The sequence below is a fragment of the Gouania willdenowi genome, chromosome 16 (assembly GCF_900634775.1).
Source record: "Gouania willdenowi chromosome 16, fGouWil2.1, whole genome shotgun sequence".
NCBI lineage: Eukaryota > Metazoa > Chordata > Actinopteri > Blenniiformes > Gobiesocidae > Gouania > Gouania willdenowi.
Genome location: NC_041059.1, coordinates 38,694,516 through 38,715,485, shown reverse-complemented (window position 1 = coordinate 38,715,485; position 20,970 = coordinate 38,694,516). Strand labels below are relative to the sequence as shown.

The 20,970-nt window shown below is 40.3% G+C and overlaps 1 protein-coding gene across 1 annotated transcript; it reads right to left on the bottom strand.

Annotated features, from left to right (window-relative positions):
* Positions 1–919: 919 nt before the first annotated feature.
* On the bottom strand, positions 920–18,264 carry efhb (EF-hand domain family, member B). The gene is made up of 13 exons (XM_028471370.1): positions 18,140–18,264; positions 18,003–18,062; positions 16,708–16,851; positions 16,386–16,563; positions 13,095–13,205; positions 12,869–12,998; positions 12,682–12,762; positions 11,582–11,658; positions 11,364–11,518; positions 4,563–4,770; positions 4,263–4,490; positions 2,237–2,418; positions 920–1,066 (listed from the first exon to the last, which is right to left on the bottom strand). Exons 1-13 carry the CDS (start codon positions 18,173–18,175, stop codon positions 920–922), a joined length of 1,737 nt encoding a protein of 578 aa, XP_028327171.1. The 5' UTR covers positions 18,176–18,264.
* Between the last annotated feature and the right edge of the window lie 2,706 nt (positions 18,265–20,970).

Here is a 20,970-nt window from a genome sequence, read left to right as displayed (position 1 = left end):
AAATTTGGATATTAAATTTTGATCTCAATGCTTTTGTGGTGAACTAGAATTTAACTACAATATTTGCATTTCCTGAAGGAGATGCAGGTGTTGGCCTGCGTCACAGTACGCTGCATGAGGGAATTCAGAAGATCAACCTGCACACTGGTAGTCAGGGTCACGGGAGTCTGGGTCACGGGGGTCAGGTCACGGGGGTCAGGTCACGGGGGTCTGGGTGCACCCTGGACAGGGCGCCACTTACACTACCATTCACTGCTACTGGGCAATCTAGAGGCATTAGCCTAGCATTAGCATAACAATAGCATGAACCTAGAGTTAAGTTATTGCTAACATTAGCAATAACATAGGAATAGCATTAGCCTAACAATAGCATTAGCCTAGTGTTAGCTTAGCAATAACAATAAACAATGGCTGAACAGCTAAAGTTCAAAGTTGAAGGGATAAGATAAGAAAATGAATAAGAAAATGAAAAAGTGGAATAATTTAAAAAGTTGAATCATAGCAGAATTCATTTACATGCATCCTCAGTAATAATAAAGTTGACAGAGGACAACAGTGAAAGGTTTTTTTGTTTTTTTTTTTAAATATTTGACTTCAAATTTCATTTATTTCAGTCCCAAAAGTCAGAAATGTGGGATGTTTTCTAAAACACACAAACACTCCATTCCATCTCTGAGTGGATTCCAACAAACCCTGAGGAAAATCTAATAATGTGAACTTCCTGCTGTGTTAGTCCACATCCTGAACACTGCATTTGAAGACCAGGAACATTAATTCCTCAGTGAATCATTGGGAATGAAGCAGCAGCTGCAGTGTTTCTCTGTGTGAAGCTATTTTCATGTACAGGAAAACTGACAGATCTCACTAAAGAAAAGAAGCTTTAACGCTTTGTTCTTCAAAGTAAAAGCAACAAAGCCACTCACATTGCTTTGATTTCCTTGAGTGCGTTTCGGAATTCCTCGACACACACGTCTCCGTTTGGATGCTTGTCGGACGCCAGACTCCAAGCTTCCTCAAACGTTTCCTCTGAAACATTCACACCAATGTTCCTGAAGATCTCTTCCATCTGTGAGAAAGGCGGGGAAAAAAGGCGTGTTCACACCGACCAATCTAAGAGCGCTTAAAGTCAATGTCAACTTTATTTATATAGCACATTTAAAAACAGCTACAACTGCCCAAAGTGCTGTACAGCAAACATTATAAAGTACAATGTTAAAACAGTCACAAAATATACAACATAAAACAATAATAATAAAATACATGGGATCTTCTCAGCTTGTGTTGAAGGCCAAAGCAAAAAGATGGGTTTTCAACAATGACTTAAAAACATGAATGGACTGGGCCATTTTGACATTCAGCAGAAGGCTGTTCCAGAGACTTGGAGCCGCTACGGCAAAAGCCCGGTCTCCTCTGGTTATGCGCTTAGATTTTGGCACCACCAGAGTCATTTGATTGGAGGATCTCAGTGTTCGACCTGGATCACGGATCAACAAAAGCTCCGAAAGGTAGGATGGAGCCAACCCATTCAGACATTTAAAAACCATCAACAGTATCTTGAACTGAATCCTAAGACTGACTGGAAGCCAGTGCAGAGAGGCCAACACAGGAGTTATGTGCTCACGTTTCCTCGTTCCCGTGAGCAACTGCAGACGCCGGATGGAAGTTTGATTAAGCCCACAGTACAGAGAGTTACAATAATCTAAGCGACACGTAATAAAAGCATGAATGACACGCTCCAGGTCGCCGTGAGGCAAATAGGATTTGATTTTGCTGAGCAAACGCAGCTGAAAAAAAGCTATTTTTGACGACTGAAAGTGTCTAAAGAGAAGCAAAATCTACTACTCAGCGATTATTATATTTATTGACTTTTCAGTTTGTAAAAAGATCTCTGATTTGCTGAAACATTGCATCACGCTTCTGGATTTGTAAAGCTTAAATACAGATTTGTAAAGCTTAAATACAGATTTGTAAAGCTTAAATACAGATTTGTAAAGCTTGAATACAGAGCCAAGAGAAGGAGCAGAGGTCCCATTTCCTGACCAAATAAAGCAAAAACAACCTTACAGACTGCTACTTTAAGTTATGTTCAATTTCTTTAAAAAAAAAGAAAAAAGAAAAAACTACAATTATTAACCTTAGATCGATAGTTATTGTGCATCCCTACTAAAAACTATCTAGCTGCAAATAGTTTGCGAACCATCCAACGACTTGTTACGGATCAAACAGGAACATGTACCTGTCTTTTGGAGCGCGGACAGAAGAAGTGCTCCTCATGAACACCTTGGAGAGCGCGGACCGAAGGACGCAGCAGATCTGCAGCAGTGGGCGTGTCGCCGTAGTTGGTGTTGTCGCCGACTCTTTTGATGCGCGGCACTGGAAGGTCGAAGCGCACCGATGGGATCCCGAAGAAGCGGCCGTCTGTGCGGGAGGAGCCCAGAGAGGAGGGCAGAGTTACAGGGAACCAATCAAAGAGTTAGGGCAGACATGGGCAACAAAGGTGTCATTTTGTGCAGCCCTCAAAGCAAACACACAAAACACACTAAGTGACTGATTGATTTTCTGTTCAAATGCGTTGCTATGTATGACAAATGTCTGCACTTGAGGTGTAATGAAATAGTCAACTCACGATACGATATGAAATACGATATCGGGCTCACGATACAAAATACTCACGATACAATATAAAAAATAAAAAAGTTCCCAATAAAGAGTAACAAATGTATAATAATTATTTGTTGATGAAAAACAATTTGACGGCAAAAGTGTGAGACAGTGTGTGGGAGCGTTGTGCTTCACAAATAAAGAATGAAAACAAATGTACCAATCTAACTGGTGTCAGGGCAAATTTGCGGTTGACCTCATTTGGAGACATGATTTATGCTCTGGTTGAATGATGGAGTCCAGTCGAAGCATGATGATTTTATAAAAAAAAATGTATTATAAAACTAAATAAAAAAGGAGTACAAAATAAGCTTCCATCCTGTAAGAATGAAAGGCAGCCCCCCAACAAGGAGGGTCAAAAGGCTCCTGGCAGAGCAAAAAGGCAAGACCCACTAACTAACAGTTTCACAGCTTAAGCTTTTATACAGATAACAGAAAAAGTTCCACCCTGAGGTGAGGAGAAGGAGGGGGTCAGATGCCCAACAGTGGAAACGTTTGAGGATGATGAAGACGTGTATATTATGAGGAAGGTTGGGCGCCAATGTTATCTGTCTTTGATAGTGTGTGTGTGTGTGTATCTGCATGTGAGTTTGAGTTTGGCCTTCAGCAGACACAGTGAGTTGCACTGTGGATACAATACGATCTGTACTGTTTAATCTAACATGACTCAGCTGTTCAAAAGTGCAAAGAGTAATGCAGTCATCATGTATTAAAACATGACAAATTGTACACATGAACACACATTTGATGATATGAAGATGAATATAATAATTGCCATAACACTGGTTTATTATTATTAATATTATTTCTCATTTCTGTAATATAAAGTTTCTAAAGCTTTTATACTTTGGACTTTCCATTCATTTATTAGCTCCTCTTTCAGTTCTATGTGTGATTCACATATGGCTGGTGGTGTGTTTCATGCAGCTTTTCCTTTTCCAATCATGGTCTCAATGGTGTGGGCTGTAACTGGTCTGTAGCTTTGAGCAGCATGTCTGTAGTTATCTCTACTCTCTCAGCCTTCTCCATCCAGGTTGTGTTTGTGTTTAGCACTTTTGTTCTGAGTCTTTGTTTATTCTGTGTTCTAGTTTAACTCTTGTCTGTGTTTCAGGTGTTCCTGCTTGTGGCTCCGCCCCCCCCCAGTGATGTCTGTGTGCTTGGTTGGTGACTGATTAGCTCCCTCGTGTTTCCACCCAGGCCTCCTCCACTATTTAGCTGAGTGCTTGGACACAGTATGACTGTGGGATCATTGTTTTGTCGACTTTCCTCGTGTTCTCCCTGGTTTTCCTTGTGCCTCGTAGGTTTTTGTTCTTTTGTGATTAAACATGGACTCTTTTGAACTGTACAGCTGCCTAATTCTGCCTCTGCATTTGGGTCCACACCTACACTCAACCATGACACTTTTACTTCAGCGGACTAAGTAGAGTGTTGATGAAGTGCAGAGGCTCTCTGTGACATAAACATAAATCACATCTGAGAGTGAACACATCACTGTTTTCACAGATGTGTTGAAATACACACGCTCCACCTTTGAATTTTTTATCTGTTTTGTTTTTTATTTCACAAAATTCCTGAACAGTTTGAGTCTGCATTTGACTCACTCGGAGAGGCAGGACCATCGTTTCCAGCTCCAATAAGAGACGAGGAGGTCTTGAAGTGGTCTGGTGCTGATTTCAGTCGCCTCAGCATCCGGATGGTTTTCAGTTTGCTGCCTGGATTGATGGGCTCCAGGTCCCCTGGTTTCACCAGAGTATGAAGGGGGGGCAGGTGTTCGGATGCTGACAGGGGTGGGATTTCTGTTTCAGCTGTTGGTGGGCTTCTCAGAGGCTCTGCAAAGGGAACAAAACATGAAATGATTCCCAGAAACCTGCAGTAGTCTGGTGGTAGGTGTAACTTGTCACCATTTGTCAGCAGGCATTGCTCTCGTTTGCTAATAGGCATCTTATCCTTCCAGTTCAGGAAGTTTGCAAACTCCAGAAAGTTGATTTGTCCGTCCTGGTCGACGTCACAGTACTCCATCAGATCATCCAGCACGGACTCGCTCACGTGCACCTGGAAATGACGGCATGCTGCCCGCAGGTCCTCCCTGTCAATGCTTCCCTTTCCTTTCTGTTAGCGCGCACACGCACACACACACACACACGCACACACAAGATGTCACTATTCCTCCTTATGCACACAAAACAAACTGATGCTTATAAAGTTTTGAGACTGAATCGGTTGTTTTTATGGCACAGACCTTTTCAAACTACCGGATTGTTGAGATCTACCAATCACAGACAAGTATCAGTAAATAATGACTTTCACGTCAACTCCACTGTAAACACTTTCTTATTAGCTGTGTTTCCAATACGCTTGAACATTTTAAAATTTTAAATGACGTAATAAAAACTAGTAATGGAAACACCTGAAAAAACACTCAAATATCACTCAAAGGTTTTTACGCTTTCAGGAGGAGGTATTTCAGGCGTTTTGATATTGAAATGTGTTGCAAAAGAGCTACGAAAACCCTTTTTCTGCAAATACACGTCATAGGACGTGATGTACATGGTCACATGACCACTGCTTTCCGAGTAAACATGACGCAGTATGAGTAGACCGGGACGTTTCTTAGCATTAGACTTTAAAACTATTAATGCCACATTATATGTGAAACAACAAAGGAATACAGAGTGTTATAAGGAGGTTCTGAGCGTCCGTCTTTCGAGGCTTCAGCCCCAAAACAACGTTCAATGGAAACACGTTCAAAACGCAATTACTGTATACTTTATCACCATTTAGAAATATCGCTATTTTTGGGGAAATCTGTAATGGAAACACAGATACTGACACTGTCGGAATAGTTTGGTGCATTGCATTGTGGGATGTTGAGTCCTGACAAATACATAAAGTGTTTTCTTTCATTCTTTCTGTGATTTCTTCTGTTTCTTCTCCAGACAAGGAGGACAGTGATTGGTTGACTCCATTTTGTTCCATTCTCAGTGATATTCAATTTCCGCGAGATTTCTTTCCTGCTACTTTCAGTGAAAACACCAGAAAGGAGTTGGGATGTCAGAGTTTTTGGAGAGAAATCACTAAGAATGAGATAATCAATCAATCAATCAATCAATCTTTTATTTGTATAGCGCCAAATCATAACCAATGGTATCTCAAGACACTTTACAGTAGAGCAGTCTTAAGGATGGACTCTTCATTTTATGGATACACACATATGCATATATACGTATATACACATACATATGTATCCCACACCCAACATGAATTCATCGTGGCGGCAAGGAAAACCTTCTGTTAAGCAGCAGGAACCTTGTGTGGATCCCATTCCTATGATGAACAGCCATCCACGTTATGCTGTGTTGGGTGTGTGCAGAGGAAAGGGTGGAGACAGAGTTGTTGAGACTCTGTAACTCCACACTGAGGATCCCACGGACCTGCAAGACAAAAGCCAGAAGGAGTACAGGAGCAAACACACAAGGGAAGAAGCAGACATAGAGGGAGTGTTTGAGAGAGGAATGGGACCCTCTCCGGTCCCTCTCTAGCCTAAATGACCTCTCTCTTAACGCCCTCTCCAACCGAGCATGCCAGACCCCTCCACCGGCAGTCTATGCCTATTGCATCTTAACTATGAGCTATGAGCTGGTTCCTAACTAAAAGCTTTACCAAAGAGGAATGTTTTGAGCCTAACCTTAAAGGTAGAGAGGGTGTCTGCCCCCCGAACCGTGGTTGGTAGATGGTTCCAGAGAAGTGGGGCCTGATAACTGAAAGCTCTTCCTCCTATACTACTTCTAGAGACAAATGGAACAACGAGTAGTCCAGCATTTTGAGAGCGTAGTGTTCTGGGGGGATTGTATGGCACTACAAGCTCCTTGAGATAGACTGGTGCCTGTCCATTTAGGGCTTTATAAGTGAGAAGAAGAATCTTGAATTCTATTCTATATTTTATGGGAAGCCAATGCAGAGAGGCTAATACAGGAGTAATGTGATCTCTTCTCCTAGTTTTAGTCAGTACACGTGCTGCAGCATTTTGAACCAGCTGAAGTGTCTTAAGCGACTTGCTCGGGCAGCCTGCTAAAAGAGAATTACAATAATCCAGTCTAGAGATAACAAAAGCATGGACTAGCTTTTCGGCGTCGCCCTGAGACAGGATAGATCTGATTTTAGCAATGCTACGGAGATGAAAGAAGGCAGTTCTTGAAGTTTGTTTTATGTGAGAGTTGAAGGATAAATCCTGATCAAATAGAACCCCAAGGTTTCTAACAGTTGTGCTTTGTGCCAGAGTAATGCCATCTAGGGCAGTTTAGTATTTTCTCATAACATTACCAAGGGGGAGCATATAGATCCAGAAGAGGATTGGACCTAGCACAGAGCCCTGAGGAACCCCGTAGCTTACTTTAGTGTACACAGAAGACTTATTATTCACGTGTACAAACTGGTACCTATCAGATAGGTAGGACTTAAACCAGTTTAGTTCAGTCCCTGTGATTCCAAGTAATTCCTCTAATCTCTCTAGTAGAATATAGTGATCTATAGTGTCAAAAGCTGCACTAAGATCTAATAAAACCAGCACTGAGAGTCGTCCTTCATCTGAAGCCCAGAGTAGATCATTAGTTACTTTAACTAAAGCAGTCTCTGTGCTGTGTTGAGCTCTAAAACCTGACTGGAAGTCCTCGAACAGGCTGTTGTTTTGAAGGAAGTCACAGAGCTGAGCCGCCACAACTTTCTCAAGAACCTTTGAAATAAAAGGAAGATTAGATATAGGCCTGTAGTTTGCTAAAGTGCTGGAATCAAGAGTAGGTTTTTTTGAGAAGGGGTTTGATTACAGCTACTTTAAAGGACTGTGGCACGTAGCCTATTGATAGGGATATATTTATTGTCTCCAACAAAGATGGGCAGACCAGGGGAACAACTTCTTTAAACAGCTTAGTTGGGATCAGATCTGAAAGGCAGGTCAATGGTTTGGAGGATGAAATAATAGAGTTAAGTTCCTGAAGTCTTATATGTGTGAAACAGTTTAGGTTAGGCCTATTTACATTTAATGGTACAGCAGGCCCAGGTGAAGGCAGGGAGTGGCTAATTTTATCTCTAATCTTGTGAATTTTATCGTTAAAAAATGTCATAAAGTCCTCACAGCTGAGGGCTAGAGGAATCATGGGCTCAATAGAGCTCTGACTTTGTGTTAGCCTGGCTACAGTGCTGAAAAGGTACCTCGGATTATTTTTATTTTCTTCAATTAGTGAGGAATAGTATGTAGATCGACTATGTCGTAAGGCTGTCATGTATTTACTATGGCTTTCTTGCCAGAGTATTCGTGACTCCTCTGTTTTATTGGAGCGCCACATTCTCTCTAATTTACGGGTTGTTTGTTTGAGTGTGTGAGTTTCAGAGCTAAACCACAGAGCTTTCCTCTGACGTTTAATAGTTTTTTTCCCTCAATGGGACAATTGAGTCCAAGGTGGATTTTAGTAGACTAGCAGAGCTATCGACAAGCAGATCCAGTTGAGAGGGGTTATAATTAATATCATAGTTATTTATTGGATGGTGCACTGAGTTTAAGGCAGCAGGAATGGCCTCTTTAAATTTAGCCACAGCACTATTGGACAGATTTCTACTCGTAACTATTTTATTGCACAGTGCGAGATCCTCTAGGATAATGTTAAAAGATATTAAAAAGTGATCTGATAGCAGAGGATTTTCAGGGTAGACTTTTAGTTCATTAATATCAAGGCCATATGTTAGAACAAGATCAAGAGTATGATTTAAACGATGAGTAGCTTCATTAATAGTTTGAAAAAAGCCAACTGAGTCTATTAGGGACATAAAGGCTGAGCTCAGGCTATCACTATCTTTGTCCACATGGATATTAAAATCTCCTACTATCAGTATTTTATCAGAACTGAGGACTAAGTTTGATATAAACTCAGAGAATTCTGATAGAAATTCAGAATAAGGGCCTGGAGGACGGTAAATTATCGCAAATAAGACTGGCTGGCAGGTTTTTGATTCGGTATGAGATAAATTTAGAACCAGGCTTTCAAAGGAAGTGTAACTGGCCTTTGGTTTGGGATAGATTAGGAGAGAGGAATGTTTTCTGGACACGATAGCCAGCGGTTAAATGATGACATGCGGCTATACATGTCATCACTGGTCAGATTTGGTAAGGGACCAGAGAAAATTACGGAGTCCGACATTGTTTTAGCATAAGCACAAACTGATTCAATGTTCACTTTGGTTGCTTCCGACTGACGACGTCGGGAGTCATTAGTGCCGACATGGAGGACTATCCTATCAAACTTACGGTTACTCTTTGCCAGCAACTTTAGATTTGATTCTATGTCGCCCGCTCTGGCCCCTGGGATGCACCTCACGATGCCCGCTGACTTCGCTAGCTTCACGTTTCTCACTCTGGAGTCGCCAATTATCAGAGTTTGTTCCCCGGTGAGTGTGTTGTCCTCACGGAGGGGGGAGAACCTGTTTGAGACGTGAACATGGTGGTGTCCCGAGCGGCTTTTTGACCTTCGACTATGCTTACCACGGACAGTAACCCACTCATTGCTGGCCGGGGGGGAAGCTAAGCTAGAGCTAGCACCGTCCGCACCAGCTAGGTCCTGCTTGCTAGCTTCGGGTTTGGTATCAGGGGCGCGGAACCACTTCTCCAGATTGTTGATCCTCGCCACCATATCTAACAGTACGCTACACTTTATGCAACTACCATTGTCCCTAAAGGAGGACGAGGAGTAACTAAACATCTGACACACCGGGCAGGAGAGCGGAGGGGAGGAGAGAGAAGCCATAGGTGCTAAATTTAAGCTAAGCTAAGCTAAGGACAAAAGGAAGTTTAAAGGAGATTACACTGCCTATAAGAGGCGAGATTGCTTTTTACTTAACCTTCGTACGTTTAACTGTACGGTAAAAAAATTAAAACAAGTGTTTTCAAGGCTAAAATATCAATGACAACACGTTTGATTAGAGTTAGCAGAACACAGTAGTAGAGCGCTGCAAGCAGCGGTAGAGCGTAAACAGGAAATGATCGATACGTCACCACGTCAGCACGTCACCAGCCACCAGCACGTGGCTAAAAAAAACACTTCTATGTATCCGTCTATTGGACTCCACATCCCATAATGCAATGCACTAAACTTTTCATACAGCTTGTGAGCAATAATTCCAATCTTTTTCTAAGTCAATGATCTTTGATTTATTGATCTGTGAGACATACGCGATGTTTTATCTGATAACAGTAGCTTTAAACATATCACATGACTTCACAATGCTGGTATACGGATCTGTATAAGTGGTTCTCAACCTTTTCAACCTGTGACCCCCATAATAAAGGTTCCAGAGAGCAGGGACGCCCACTGTAGCTGAAGGTGGTTGAACACAGACATGAACATTGAAGAACAGTCATGTGGAGACAGGACCATCTATAAGGGGGAATAAAGGGGTGAGATTTTTGGGGTCCATCCATAAAGTCAGTAAAATGATGGTCTATTGTTCTATGAATCTGTGATAACCACATTTATTTATTCATCTGAATAATATCCACTGTTATCCAGGAAGTGTATTATTATTTGGGCCATTGTATATAGGCATCTTAAAGATGTACAGTAAATCCTTGTTTTAATCAGAAAAAAAAATAGTTGAAATTGGTTAAAAGTTGCAAATTAGAGTGGACAAAAACAGATAAAAAAGTGGCAAAAAATGTGTCATGTGCAGGTATAGGTGCAGACCCAAATGCAGGGACGGAGGCAGCGCTCAGGTGCATAATTCCAATATTTATTGTTTTCTGAGGCATGGTCAGCCCAGGGAGGCAGAGGTAATCAAAAACACAAACCAAGAACACAGAGCGAGGGTCAGAACGTCCAACTGCAGGGGAATAACACTTGTTGTCGATCCAGGAGTTACTGGCATGAAACCGGAGCCGAGTTCACAAGTGGAATGCAACAAAAGTAATGTCCCAGCACTGACCTGAAGCAAAGCCTCCCCCCATTTACACCCAGCAGTTAATCAGTATCAGCAGGAAACCAATCAGCAGGAGAAGGCTGCTGGGAGGGAGGCCAAGATCTCCTGCCTGCCCTCCAAAATAAAACCCCATCCTGACATTGTGGGCATGACAAATTGTAAATTTGAAATCCACACACGTGAAATAAATTTAATGTCACAAATGATGGGAAAAAATTTAGAGACTGATATTTACACAAAGTTACAGCTGCAAACTTTTATAGACAAGCTCACATCACATTTTGGAACATATCTACCTTCATAGAAAAGTGTTGAAAATGGTTTATAAGTGCTGAAAACGTCTTAAAAGTGAAAAAATATCCACAAAAATATTTTGAAATTTATTGGAGAAGTAGCAGAAATGGGAGCAATGTAACAAAAATGCATTAAAAGGACAAAAAATACGCAAGAAAAAGTGATGAAAATTGGGTAAAATATGGCAAATTTGTTGCAGTTTCAGAAAAAAAGTCAAAATGAGCAAATTGTTTAAAAAAATATTCGTAGTTTCTTGAAGTCATCTAGTGACCCCCTCCCAGTACCTCGTTACCCCAAGGTTGAGAACCCCTGGCATAGAGCAGAAAGGAGAACGTGGGGGTGGGTTTGGGGTGCAGTAACAGGTCAAAGAGGCGTGATCTACTCCTACATGTGACAATGGTTCAATGTGAGTGGATGACTGTGTGTGCAGTGAACTCTCCTCGTCTGACCTTGTCGTAATGTTGGAATGCCTTCAGCAGGGAGGGGAAGTGGTTGAAGTTGGCCTTCATTAAGCCGTGCCTGGCAGCGTTGACCAGGCTCTGCTGCTCGTCTCGGCCTCTCACGTAGCACCTAGCCTCAGAGCGGTGGATGATTTCTCCCACGCCTGTGAGGAAAGCAGCACAGATGTAGTGTTTGATTGGCTGCAGATCTCAAGCGTTATTCATACCAAACTCTTCTGAAGGGGCTGCGACTCCAAAAGTGTGATCAGGAGGAAGATGGAGCAAACGGTCTTTCTTTTCCTTCCTATAATAGGAGGAACAACACATACAATAAGAAAAGAAACTATACAAAAGGACTCCTAAAAGACAGAAAGCGTTTGTTATTTCCTTTTAATGCTCAGATTGATCATTATTCTAAAATATGACATGAATGTTGATCATGTGAAACTTAAAACAGATACACTCATTCTCATCTCTGGTGTAGAGCCTATAGCCAGGGCTTTTATTCTGAAAGGCAGATAAAAGATGTAGTCATTATTTGTGTGTTATAAATAGAGGTCAATTCATCTGTTTTATTGCAGGGCAATACATCAATACATATATTGAGATTTTCACATTGGAGGGTGTCTATGTATATGATTTTATTTTGAAGTTTATTTTGTGTTTAATTCTAGTTTTAAAGCTACTTCATTTTCTTCGCCTTCACTCACAGCTTTACGCAGACAACATGGAGACGCATGCGGGCGCCAAGTGTGTCCAATATGGAGCAAAAAAAAAAGTAAAGTATGAATTTTTTTTTTTGTGTACTGACAATGCAGTTTTGTGTATTTTTGATCACTCTGTGTGTTCCCATCGTTGTATTGTACTTTTTGGGAATTTTTTGTGCGTTTTTGATGTTGTTTTGTGTGTGTTTGTTGCAGAATTGGGTAATGTTGAATTTGTTTTGTGTATTTTTGTTGTCCTTTTTTATTTTTGTTGTTTTGTGTATTTTTATTTCAAGTGTTGTGTGCATTTGTCTCCAACAGATGGCGTTGTGTGTGTTTGATGTGCAGCAGAAAAACACAATCTGTGAAATGTTATTGTCATGATGCATTTGTGTGTGTCCTTGGTCAATTTGTGCATTTCTATTGTTACTTTGTTTTGTGTGTTTGTTTTTGTTTATTTTTGCTCTTGTTCTTTGTATTTTTCATATTGTGTGTTTTTATTTATTTTCTACAACGGACACAGATGGCAGGTGTGCGTCCGCCATTTTTATATCAATCAAACAGGAAGTTGCTCCCATCATCGGTCTGTTGTGTCATGAGGAATGAGGTAGGAATAAACCAACCTGGAGTTGACTTTTCCGAGCAGAGCTGCCATCCTTTCCTGATCACCGGATCTCTTCCAGTTGGTTCTCGGCTTATAAAACCTGGCACACAGAAACAATCCTGACCTTTAATAACATCACCTGTGAATGCAGTTAAGCTCTAAATGAACATGTTGTATTTTTTGTTTGTTCCGTCGTCACCACTTACTTCCGTGTGTCTCCCAACCACTGCAGAGTTTTGCAGAGGTTGCGTCCGTCGTTGTAATGAGGCGTGTGGATTCCAAAGCTGCTGTCCTTACTGCGGTGAGTCCAGTCATACTTCCTGTCCACGCGTTCACCTGGAGCACGCATGCACGAGGTGTCAAGGCTGCCTTCTGCTCATCTACTGTCATTGTTTCCTGTTTAACCCTAAGCTGTTTATCTGTTCCTCTTACCAACAAAATAGGCGTTATGGCTGCGGATGTACGCCTGGTGTTCCTTTTGAGCTTCTTCTTCTAACTCCTCAGCTGTTTTTGAAGGCCTGAGGAGGCCCCAAACATCCTCTCCTGGATGAAAGAAAAAAAGCTGACATTCATACATATGTTAACATTACAGACGTGAGTGGAAGAAATTAGGCACAGGACATGTAATGTCATTTATAGTAAATACATAACAATTCAAAATATTATTTATTCCAGTATTTTTTCTCCTTTTAAAGCTGTGATGAAAATATAATCTCTCTATGCTGCAATCAGAGGTTAAATGTGGTCTCATGGTCAGAGCGTTCTTTGAGTGAGACAGACTAAGGCTCAAACATACTCGGGCGGACTCCTCACCCCTCAGAGGTTAAATAGTCGAGCGCACCCCCACATACTAGTTTTCATTAAAATCCTACATTTCCCACAATCCCTAGCGCTTCTCTGTAGTCCTTGTACTCTTGGGAGGTGTCTGTACTTTCGTAGCTTGTCTGCCAGTCTCTCCTCTAAGCTCATGTTCATCTCTTCTCTGTTTCACTAGGCGGTAAAATGTAGGGGTCTGTTACATTTAATGGGGCTCGATACAATGCTGAGCAGTGTTCAGTGTGTAACCAAGTACGAGAACTAACCCGGTTGGTTGTGAAATCTGAGGTTTGCACTTAATTGGCCTCACGGACTCCTGGCGTACTCCGCTGTGCGAATGTTTGCTTGAGTATGTAGGGCCCTATAAAAGCCACGTTAACGGAATCGTGGACGGAATCACAGAATCGACCAATGAAAACTAAATGTAATGTGTAATGTAATAATGTTTCCAGAGTCATGTCAACATCCTGAAGTGGGACGCGAACCCGCGATCCATCGCTTCCAAGAGCGACATCACAATTCACTGCGTCATCATAGCTTCATATATATGTGATCTACAGATTTAACTGTATAACAATAAAGAACAACAATCGAGTCTTAAAAGTGGATTTATTTAAATTATCATCTCCTCCTTTATATTATCCACAGGTTTTTATTCAGTGAACTTTACTACAGACGTCAGTAAATGTTTTAATGCAGATCAACCTCTCAGTGACTTTCACTTAATGATCTACATCTACAATGTTAGAAAGAAAATTACCATCTGCACAAAAAAAACCCCCCAAAAAAACCATAAAACAAAATTATTAATGATGTGAACACGTCTGTGGTGTGTGATGTTACTAATGTGTTTCAGAGAAAAGTGTTAAGGTTCATTAAAGTGTAAAGAAATGGTGTTCATGTGGGCGGAGCCAGGTAGAAACCCAGGGTTTCTTTGATAAAACCTGCCAGCGAACATACCTCGCGTTTAGGAATGAGATACTGAGAGTTTCCCTCATTTCAGCCTGAACATACTCAGAGTTTGGACATAACCTACTTTATGGAATAAACCTCTGTGTTTGATCAACATCTCATCAGAGCTACAGAAGATCTGTGGATGAAGTTGTTCTGTTGTGGACGAGACCATTGATGCCAGAGATTGTAGCGTCTGAAACATCGTAGGTTAATGATAACTACTGATAATGTCAAATATTCTGCCCCCTAGTGGTGAAATAACTCATGCATCCTTACAGCCATTTATTTTTGTTTGATCATTACGGTCTGGAATGATGTCATCGGGATAAGTTCATCAAAACTTAGATAATAAACCTGATCAGATTCAGTAAACCATTGATTTTTGTGGGGAAATGATGTGACAATGCTGCTCTCACATCTTTATATGACATAAATAATTCAAAAGGAGCAGTCAGAATAATCCATGTCACTACATATAACTTATAACTACCTTTTCATTGTATCTTACTTTATATTTGACATACATTTTTGTTTAATTATGTTTGTTTTTTCTTGTATTAGTATTTATTTTGTTTCCTCACAGGAGTTAAAAACGAATATTTTCTGAAAAAAGTTATTAATATTTCAAAAAAAAAAGAAAAAAAAGGAAATTAAAAAAAATAACGTGGAAAACACGGAATTTGTGAAAAAATAAAACAGAATTTGGAATCTTAAGCTTTAAAGAAAAAGGAGCATGATGCACCTTTTTTTTAGCCAATCAGAGATCTTTCTACAAACAAGTGCTCCATGAGCGGTTTTGGGTGTTACTATCAGCTGTTCGACTGAAATCGATGCACGTTAATTTTCTATTGGTAATGTACAGGTTTTTTTTACCTCTACCTTCTAAGATCTTTGATGAACAGCTTCCAAGGAAAGACGACAACAGTCATTAAATTTGTGTGTAGTTTGTTCTAAGTCAGTCGAGCAAAGCCTGATGCAACCAGAAGCAGAAAGCAAGACTTTAAGCATGCTGCAGCTCACAGGCTGTAGAAGGAAGACCCCTCACAAACTGATCAAACAGCCCCAAACCCAGCATGGAGCAGGCCATGGAGCTTATCATGTAAAACAGCGTGGGTGTTGATCCAACAACCTCTGTTAAACAGAGCAACACACAATGAAAGAATGGCTACGCTTACATGATGTTTTTCAATTCTGAATTAATTATTTCAAATTAAATTATTCTGAATTAGTGTTCTGCTTGGTGTTACATGTTCTGTTTAGTTTTGCTATTTAGCCCTTGTTGTCCTCTTTCAGTTATTCTGTCTTTGTTTGTTCTGTTTGAGTTTGGCTTCTTGTGTTTAACTCTTGTCTGTGTTTCAGGTCTTCCGGCTTGTGGCTCCGCCCCCCAGTGATGTCTGTGTGGTTGGTCTGACTGATTAGTTGGGAAGGGTTCTGATTGGACAGGGGGAGAACGTGACGTATTTATGCCTGTTGGGAAAAAACACAAGAAAACCCTTTCTTTTTGACTACATAATAAGAACTGTTTTCACTTTTATTTTGATTATAGTTTGGCTTCATGTCTCCCATGAAGCCTGTTCCGTTTGCCGATGTGATGTGTGTAATATGTACATTTTTAAGAATAATTATTGCCACGGTTCCTTCACAAAACATCTCGTGTATAAACTTAAAAAAGGAATAGACCAAATCTCAGACAATTGAAACTTATTTTCCACAAAGGCATTTGTATAAAATAGGTTTGTTTAAATAAAATAACAGATTAACTCAATTCAAAATAAATAAATTCTCCGTATTGCTAAACCATAGAAGGTGGTGATCAGAAATGGGACGACTAAGAACATATGGATTATGTTCAATGTGCTCACCTGAGGTCAGCAGTTTATGACGAGACATGAAACAGAAATAAATATAAAAAAATGTATTTAAGTACAAGTAAAATGCGTAAACCTCACATACCTCTCACTGTTTTCACTCCAAACGTGGTTTTCTCATCACTCCAGGAGGGGGGGTCTGTACGCTGGTCCGCTGAGCGGCCCAGTGGTGCTTTCCTCCGTGAGGCATACACAGATTCACTGAGTTCCTCTAGTTTCTGCTGTAACAATGTCCTTCTCGGAGGGTTCAGCAAACTCTCCCCCTGGTAAAAGCAAAACACAAAAAACGTAAAGGTAGAGACGCAAAAAAGCTGCTGAGTATTTTATAATACTGTATAATATAATAGGTGTCATCTCACACAGAAGAAACACGGCTATGTCATCCATGTGTGGTGCATGATACTCACGGTGAGGGAGGATTTGGTGACCATCCCGTGCACCAGACTGCTGGCCACATCTGGATCATCTGCCTTTCCAACCTGCACTCTGACAGCTCCTGGTCCAGGACGAAGACTGTCACGGAATTTCCTCACCCTGGGTGGGGTCAGGGGCTGCAAAGTGCACATTTAGGTGAACACACACACACACACACACACACACACACACATCACCTATCACATCCATGGAGCCTAGGGGTGTGTGTGGAAGATTTCAAACGTTATTCAGGAAGTCGGGCATCCAGGTAAGTAGTGATGTTTGTGCCTAGCAACGCTGGTCGCCATATTTGTTTGGGGTATAACAACGTGATGAGAAGAGGTTTCATCATGCTGAAGAGCTGCCGTGTGTTTGGCTGTTCATCATATGACAAAAATAATTCAGATATAAAGTTTTTTTTATAATTCCTAAAGACAATAAACGCAGAAAACTCTGGCTTTCCTTTATAGGACGGTGAAAAATGCTGGAGTCTGGTCAGGTGGTCTAGGATAAAAACTGGTTGCCAAATATAAATATGTCTCATTCTTACGTGTGCTCTCGATGTTTGACATCAGGTAAGTGAACAGTTAAAATCTGAAATGAGGATTTCAGTGACCTCTCAGTGGCTTTAGTTTTCATTCTAGATGACTATATGTTGTATTTATATCCGTTGTAAAGTACACTGTGATTAATGGGATGTAATAGGATGACATTACTACTGTTATTGTCATCTGTGACATAAGCCTGACTTCCTGAATGAACTTGAAATGAAAATGATTTTTTTTTTTTAAATATTATTCAGTAGGGAGAGAGGTAATACTAGAGCAGACATGGGCCACATAGGGCCCTCAGTTTAATTTTGTACGACTCCCCCCAGTTTTAGGGTTAAGTTTGCGGTTAGGTTTAGTCTTAGTCACGTGACCTATACTGGCCAATGAGGGGCGCTGTACGGATAGAATGTTGGTATATTGATTGTATATTGACCGTACAGATCGCCACTGACTACATAAAATAACTCCAAAAAAGCACAACAAATTACAGATAAATACACAAAAAAGACGTACACAACGATATTAAAAAAACAAGAAGAATGCATAAAATAACTCGAAAACACACCAAACAACAAAAATACACAAAATGACAAGAAGAATGCAAACCCTTTGTTTCCTGTGTTAATGCTCAGATACAATTACATTGTTGTGGTCCCGCTGTGATAAAAGCTGTTCATCTCTGTACTAAAATAATATGGTAAAAAATTATTAATTATATGCAGAAAAAGAAGACTTACACTTGGCATCTCTTGAAAGCAGGTTTGAACGCTGTCGCCTGGTGGCTTTAGTTTCCCAGCCTATTACAGAAAATGTAAAAAGAAACTCATTAAGTGAACTTAAAACACCGGCTGGTGTTGGTGAAATGCGGACTTACCGTCGGTATGTTTGAACTTATGTCGGTCATATTCATCTCAAACTCACTAAAGGCAACAACACTGAGTGTTAGAAACGTTTCTCATTCTCTCGCTGTCTTTAGAGAAGAGCTACACTTTAACACAGTTCTTACTCACATGAAACGGGAAACCGATGCTTGGAGTGTGTGTGGAGTTTCGTTGCCAAGCAACGCCGGTCCGGTTCAAGGCGCAGGAACCCGGCTGGGTTGCTAGGATACGCCCCCTCCCCTCCTTTTTCAACTTTACCAACAACAAAAACACACAAAAATAACTCACAACACACGAAACAACAAAAATATACAAAATGAAAAAAGAAAATGCTTTATATATATACAGTATATATATATTTTTTAAGTATGATAAAAATGCTACCAAGCAAAACAAAAAAAAACAAAAAAAAAAAAACAAGGAATTAAAGTGGAAAGTAAGAGTACACTAACCATGAAAATAGTTTTTGTAATTTTCTTTGATGAATCTCTGAGGTGGATTTTCTGAACTTTGGAGAAGTCCATGTCTGTTATTTGGTTCTTTTCTCACAATTTGACACAGATCTTTGTCATGGATAGCGTTTAGCCACAGTGCAGGATCATCTGATATTATTTGATTTGCTATTATGTGAGTATCTTCTGTTCTGGTGATGTGGTGTCATGGGGTGGGGAGGAGGTGGTGATGTAATGCTGTGCTGCCATGCTGCTGCTGCATGAAGGTACCATCATGTCCTACTCTTCTTCTTCAAGACCCCCCTCATGATCTGAGGTTGATATTGTTAGAAAGAAAATAGTATAAGAAGCAATTGTTTAAGACAAATATTTGTGTGATCATATTAAATCAAATAGATCCCATGATATATTTTAAACTTTAAAATGTGTTTTAAAAAGTTCAACTAAATAAGTTCCTACTTTCATGTATAGAGAGGTCTGCTGCTGTTGCTGCTGCTGATGGTGTTGGTGTTGTTGTGGTGGTGGTCGTACAAAAAACTTCAACAAAACACTTCGAGGAAGAAAAAGGAAAAGAACACAATGTATTAGGTTGGTTTACATAAAGTAAAGTAAAGAAATGTACATGCTACACAAACACTAAACATAAGAGATACAGTATGTATGGAATAATTAATGAACATTAACAAACAGTAACAACTTTAATGCTTCATGTTAACATTTTATTTAATGTAACATTTAGGCTGTAGGAGAACATTTATGGATGTATCAGTTTTATCATTTGACAACAATATCAACAAACACTTTATTCTGGGAGAAAATATCATTAGCAGCAAAGGACTAACTTATTGTGTGTCTATGAATGTACAGTATGTACACAGTCATTAGCAACAAGACTTATGATATGTAAGCAAAGCTGGAATACTTCTTAACATAAAGCTGTTAAAATTGGTGTAAAGTAAGAATAAATATTTGCTCTAAGTTTGTCATAACACAGAAGCGTGTTGTTAACCACACTGTCAAATTTGAATGATTAATAAATACATATAAACATACTTTATGATTGTGTTTAGAAATAAATGGCTAAATTCACTTTACATAGACTTAAATGTACAGTTAACTCTTCTGGTGCTGGTGGATGACTGGGAGTTTAGGACAAAGTGACTGGGACTAACTGGGACAAACTTTTTTATAATGTAACACACATAGTTTACACATTCTCACTTACCACTATCATGTTTTTATGTCCATCCTCTTCTTGTTTTTTTCTTCTTTTCATGAGCCCTGAGGGATATGTCTGCTTCATTATATCTGTGTGTGTTTGATAACATCAGCACGTTGATGCAGGGACTGGTAGTAGTGGGGCCCCATTAGGGAGGTTCCCGACATATCACTGTAATGTGTCTGGGGGGTTTCAAGTTGTCACTGATATCTGCCGTCTGTCAGGGGCCCTACTAGCAACTAACCAGTGACTACTCAGAAAGGGTCCCGTGCAGGGGATTTTTGATGCTCTGTCGCTGCAGCGTCTCAAAGCAGTTTCATTATTTTGTCATTGAAATTGACTAACAGTCATCCCTTGGGGCCCCCTTCATCTTGGGGCCCTAGGCAATTGCCTGTGTTGCCCTACCCTGTTGCAACGCCTCTGGTCTGGGATAATGATGGTTTCCATCAGGCTGCTCTGGTCCACAACTGGTTCACCAACCATGATCCATTAGAAGTTGTGTACTCAGCCCTGTTACTCGTCATTTCTGAATTCTATAGAGGACTCTGCTTGGAGATGGTGTACATGACCCCCAATCATATGCCTCTTCTGCAGGCAGTGGATATTTTACCAGTGCTTAGTGAGAGAAGACATTGCTTGTGATGTTGATGAGATCCTGTGACCAGACTCCAACAGACGGATGGATCCATAAGCCCATACGCACACGTTTCTTGTTTTATTTCTGCTTTAACTGAATTTACTGTACTGTAAATACATTACTGTATTTAGTTTGAATTGAGTATTTCATTTTTTAGTTGATGTGAAAACTTTCCTTCTGTGAAAAACAGCCAAGGCAGTTCTGAGTAGCATCTTTTGCTCCCGGTCACTGGTGAATTGAAACGTTATTAATACATAAATAAATTTAAAAAAAAAAAAAAAATGGATGTTACGTAAAACATGCACATGTGGAACCAGAGGTGGTGTAATAAATCTACTGGTGCTCCTCGTTTCTTATGATCAACTTCCGTGTGTGTTGACGGTTGCTGTTAGCGTTATTTATAACGTGCAAAATATTTTTTTTTTCTACCCTAAAAAAAGCTGTAACTTTTTTTTTGCAAAAGTGTGAAATGGTAGAAGTTCTAACATCTATTGTTCCTCACACCAGCCTCACAGT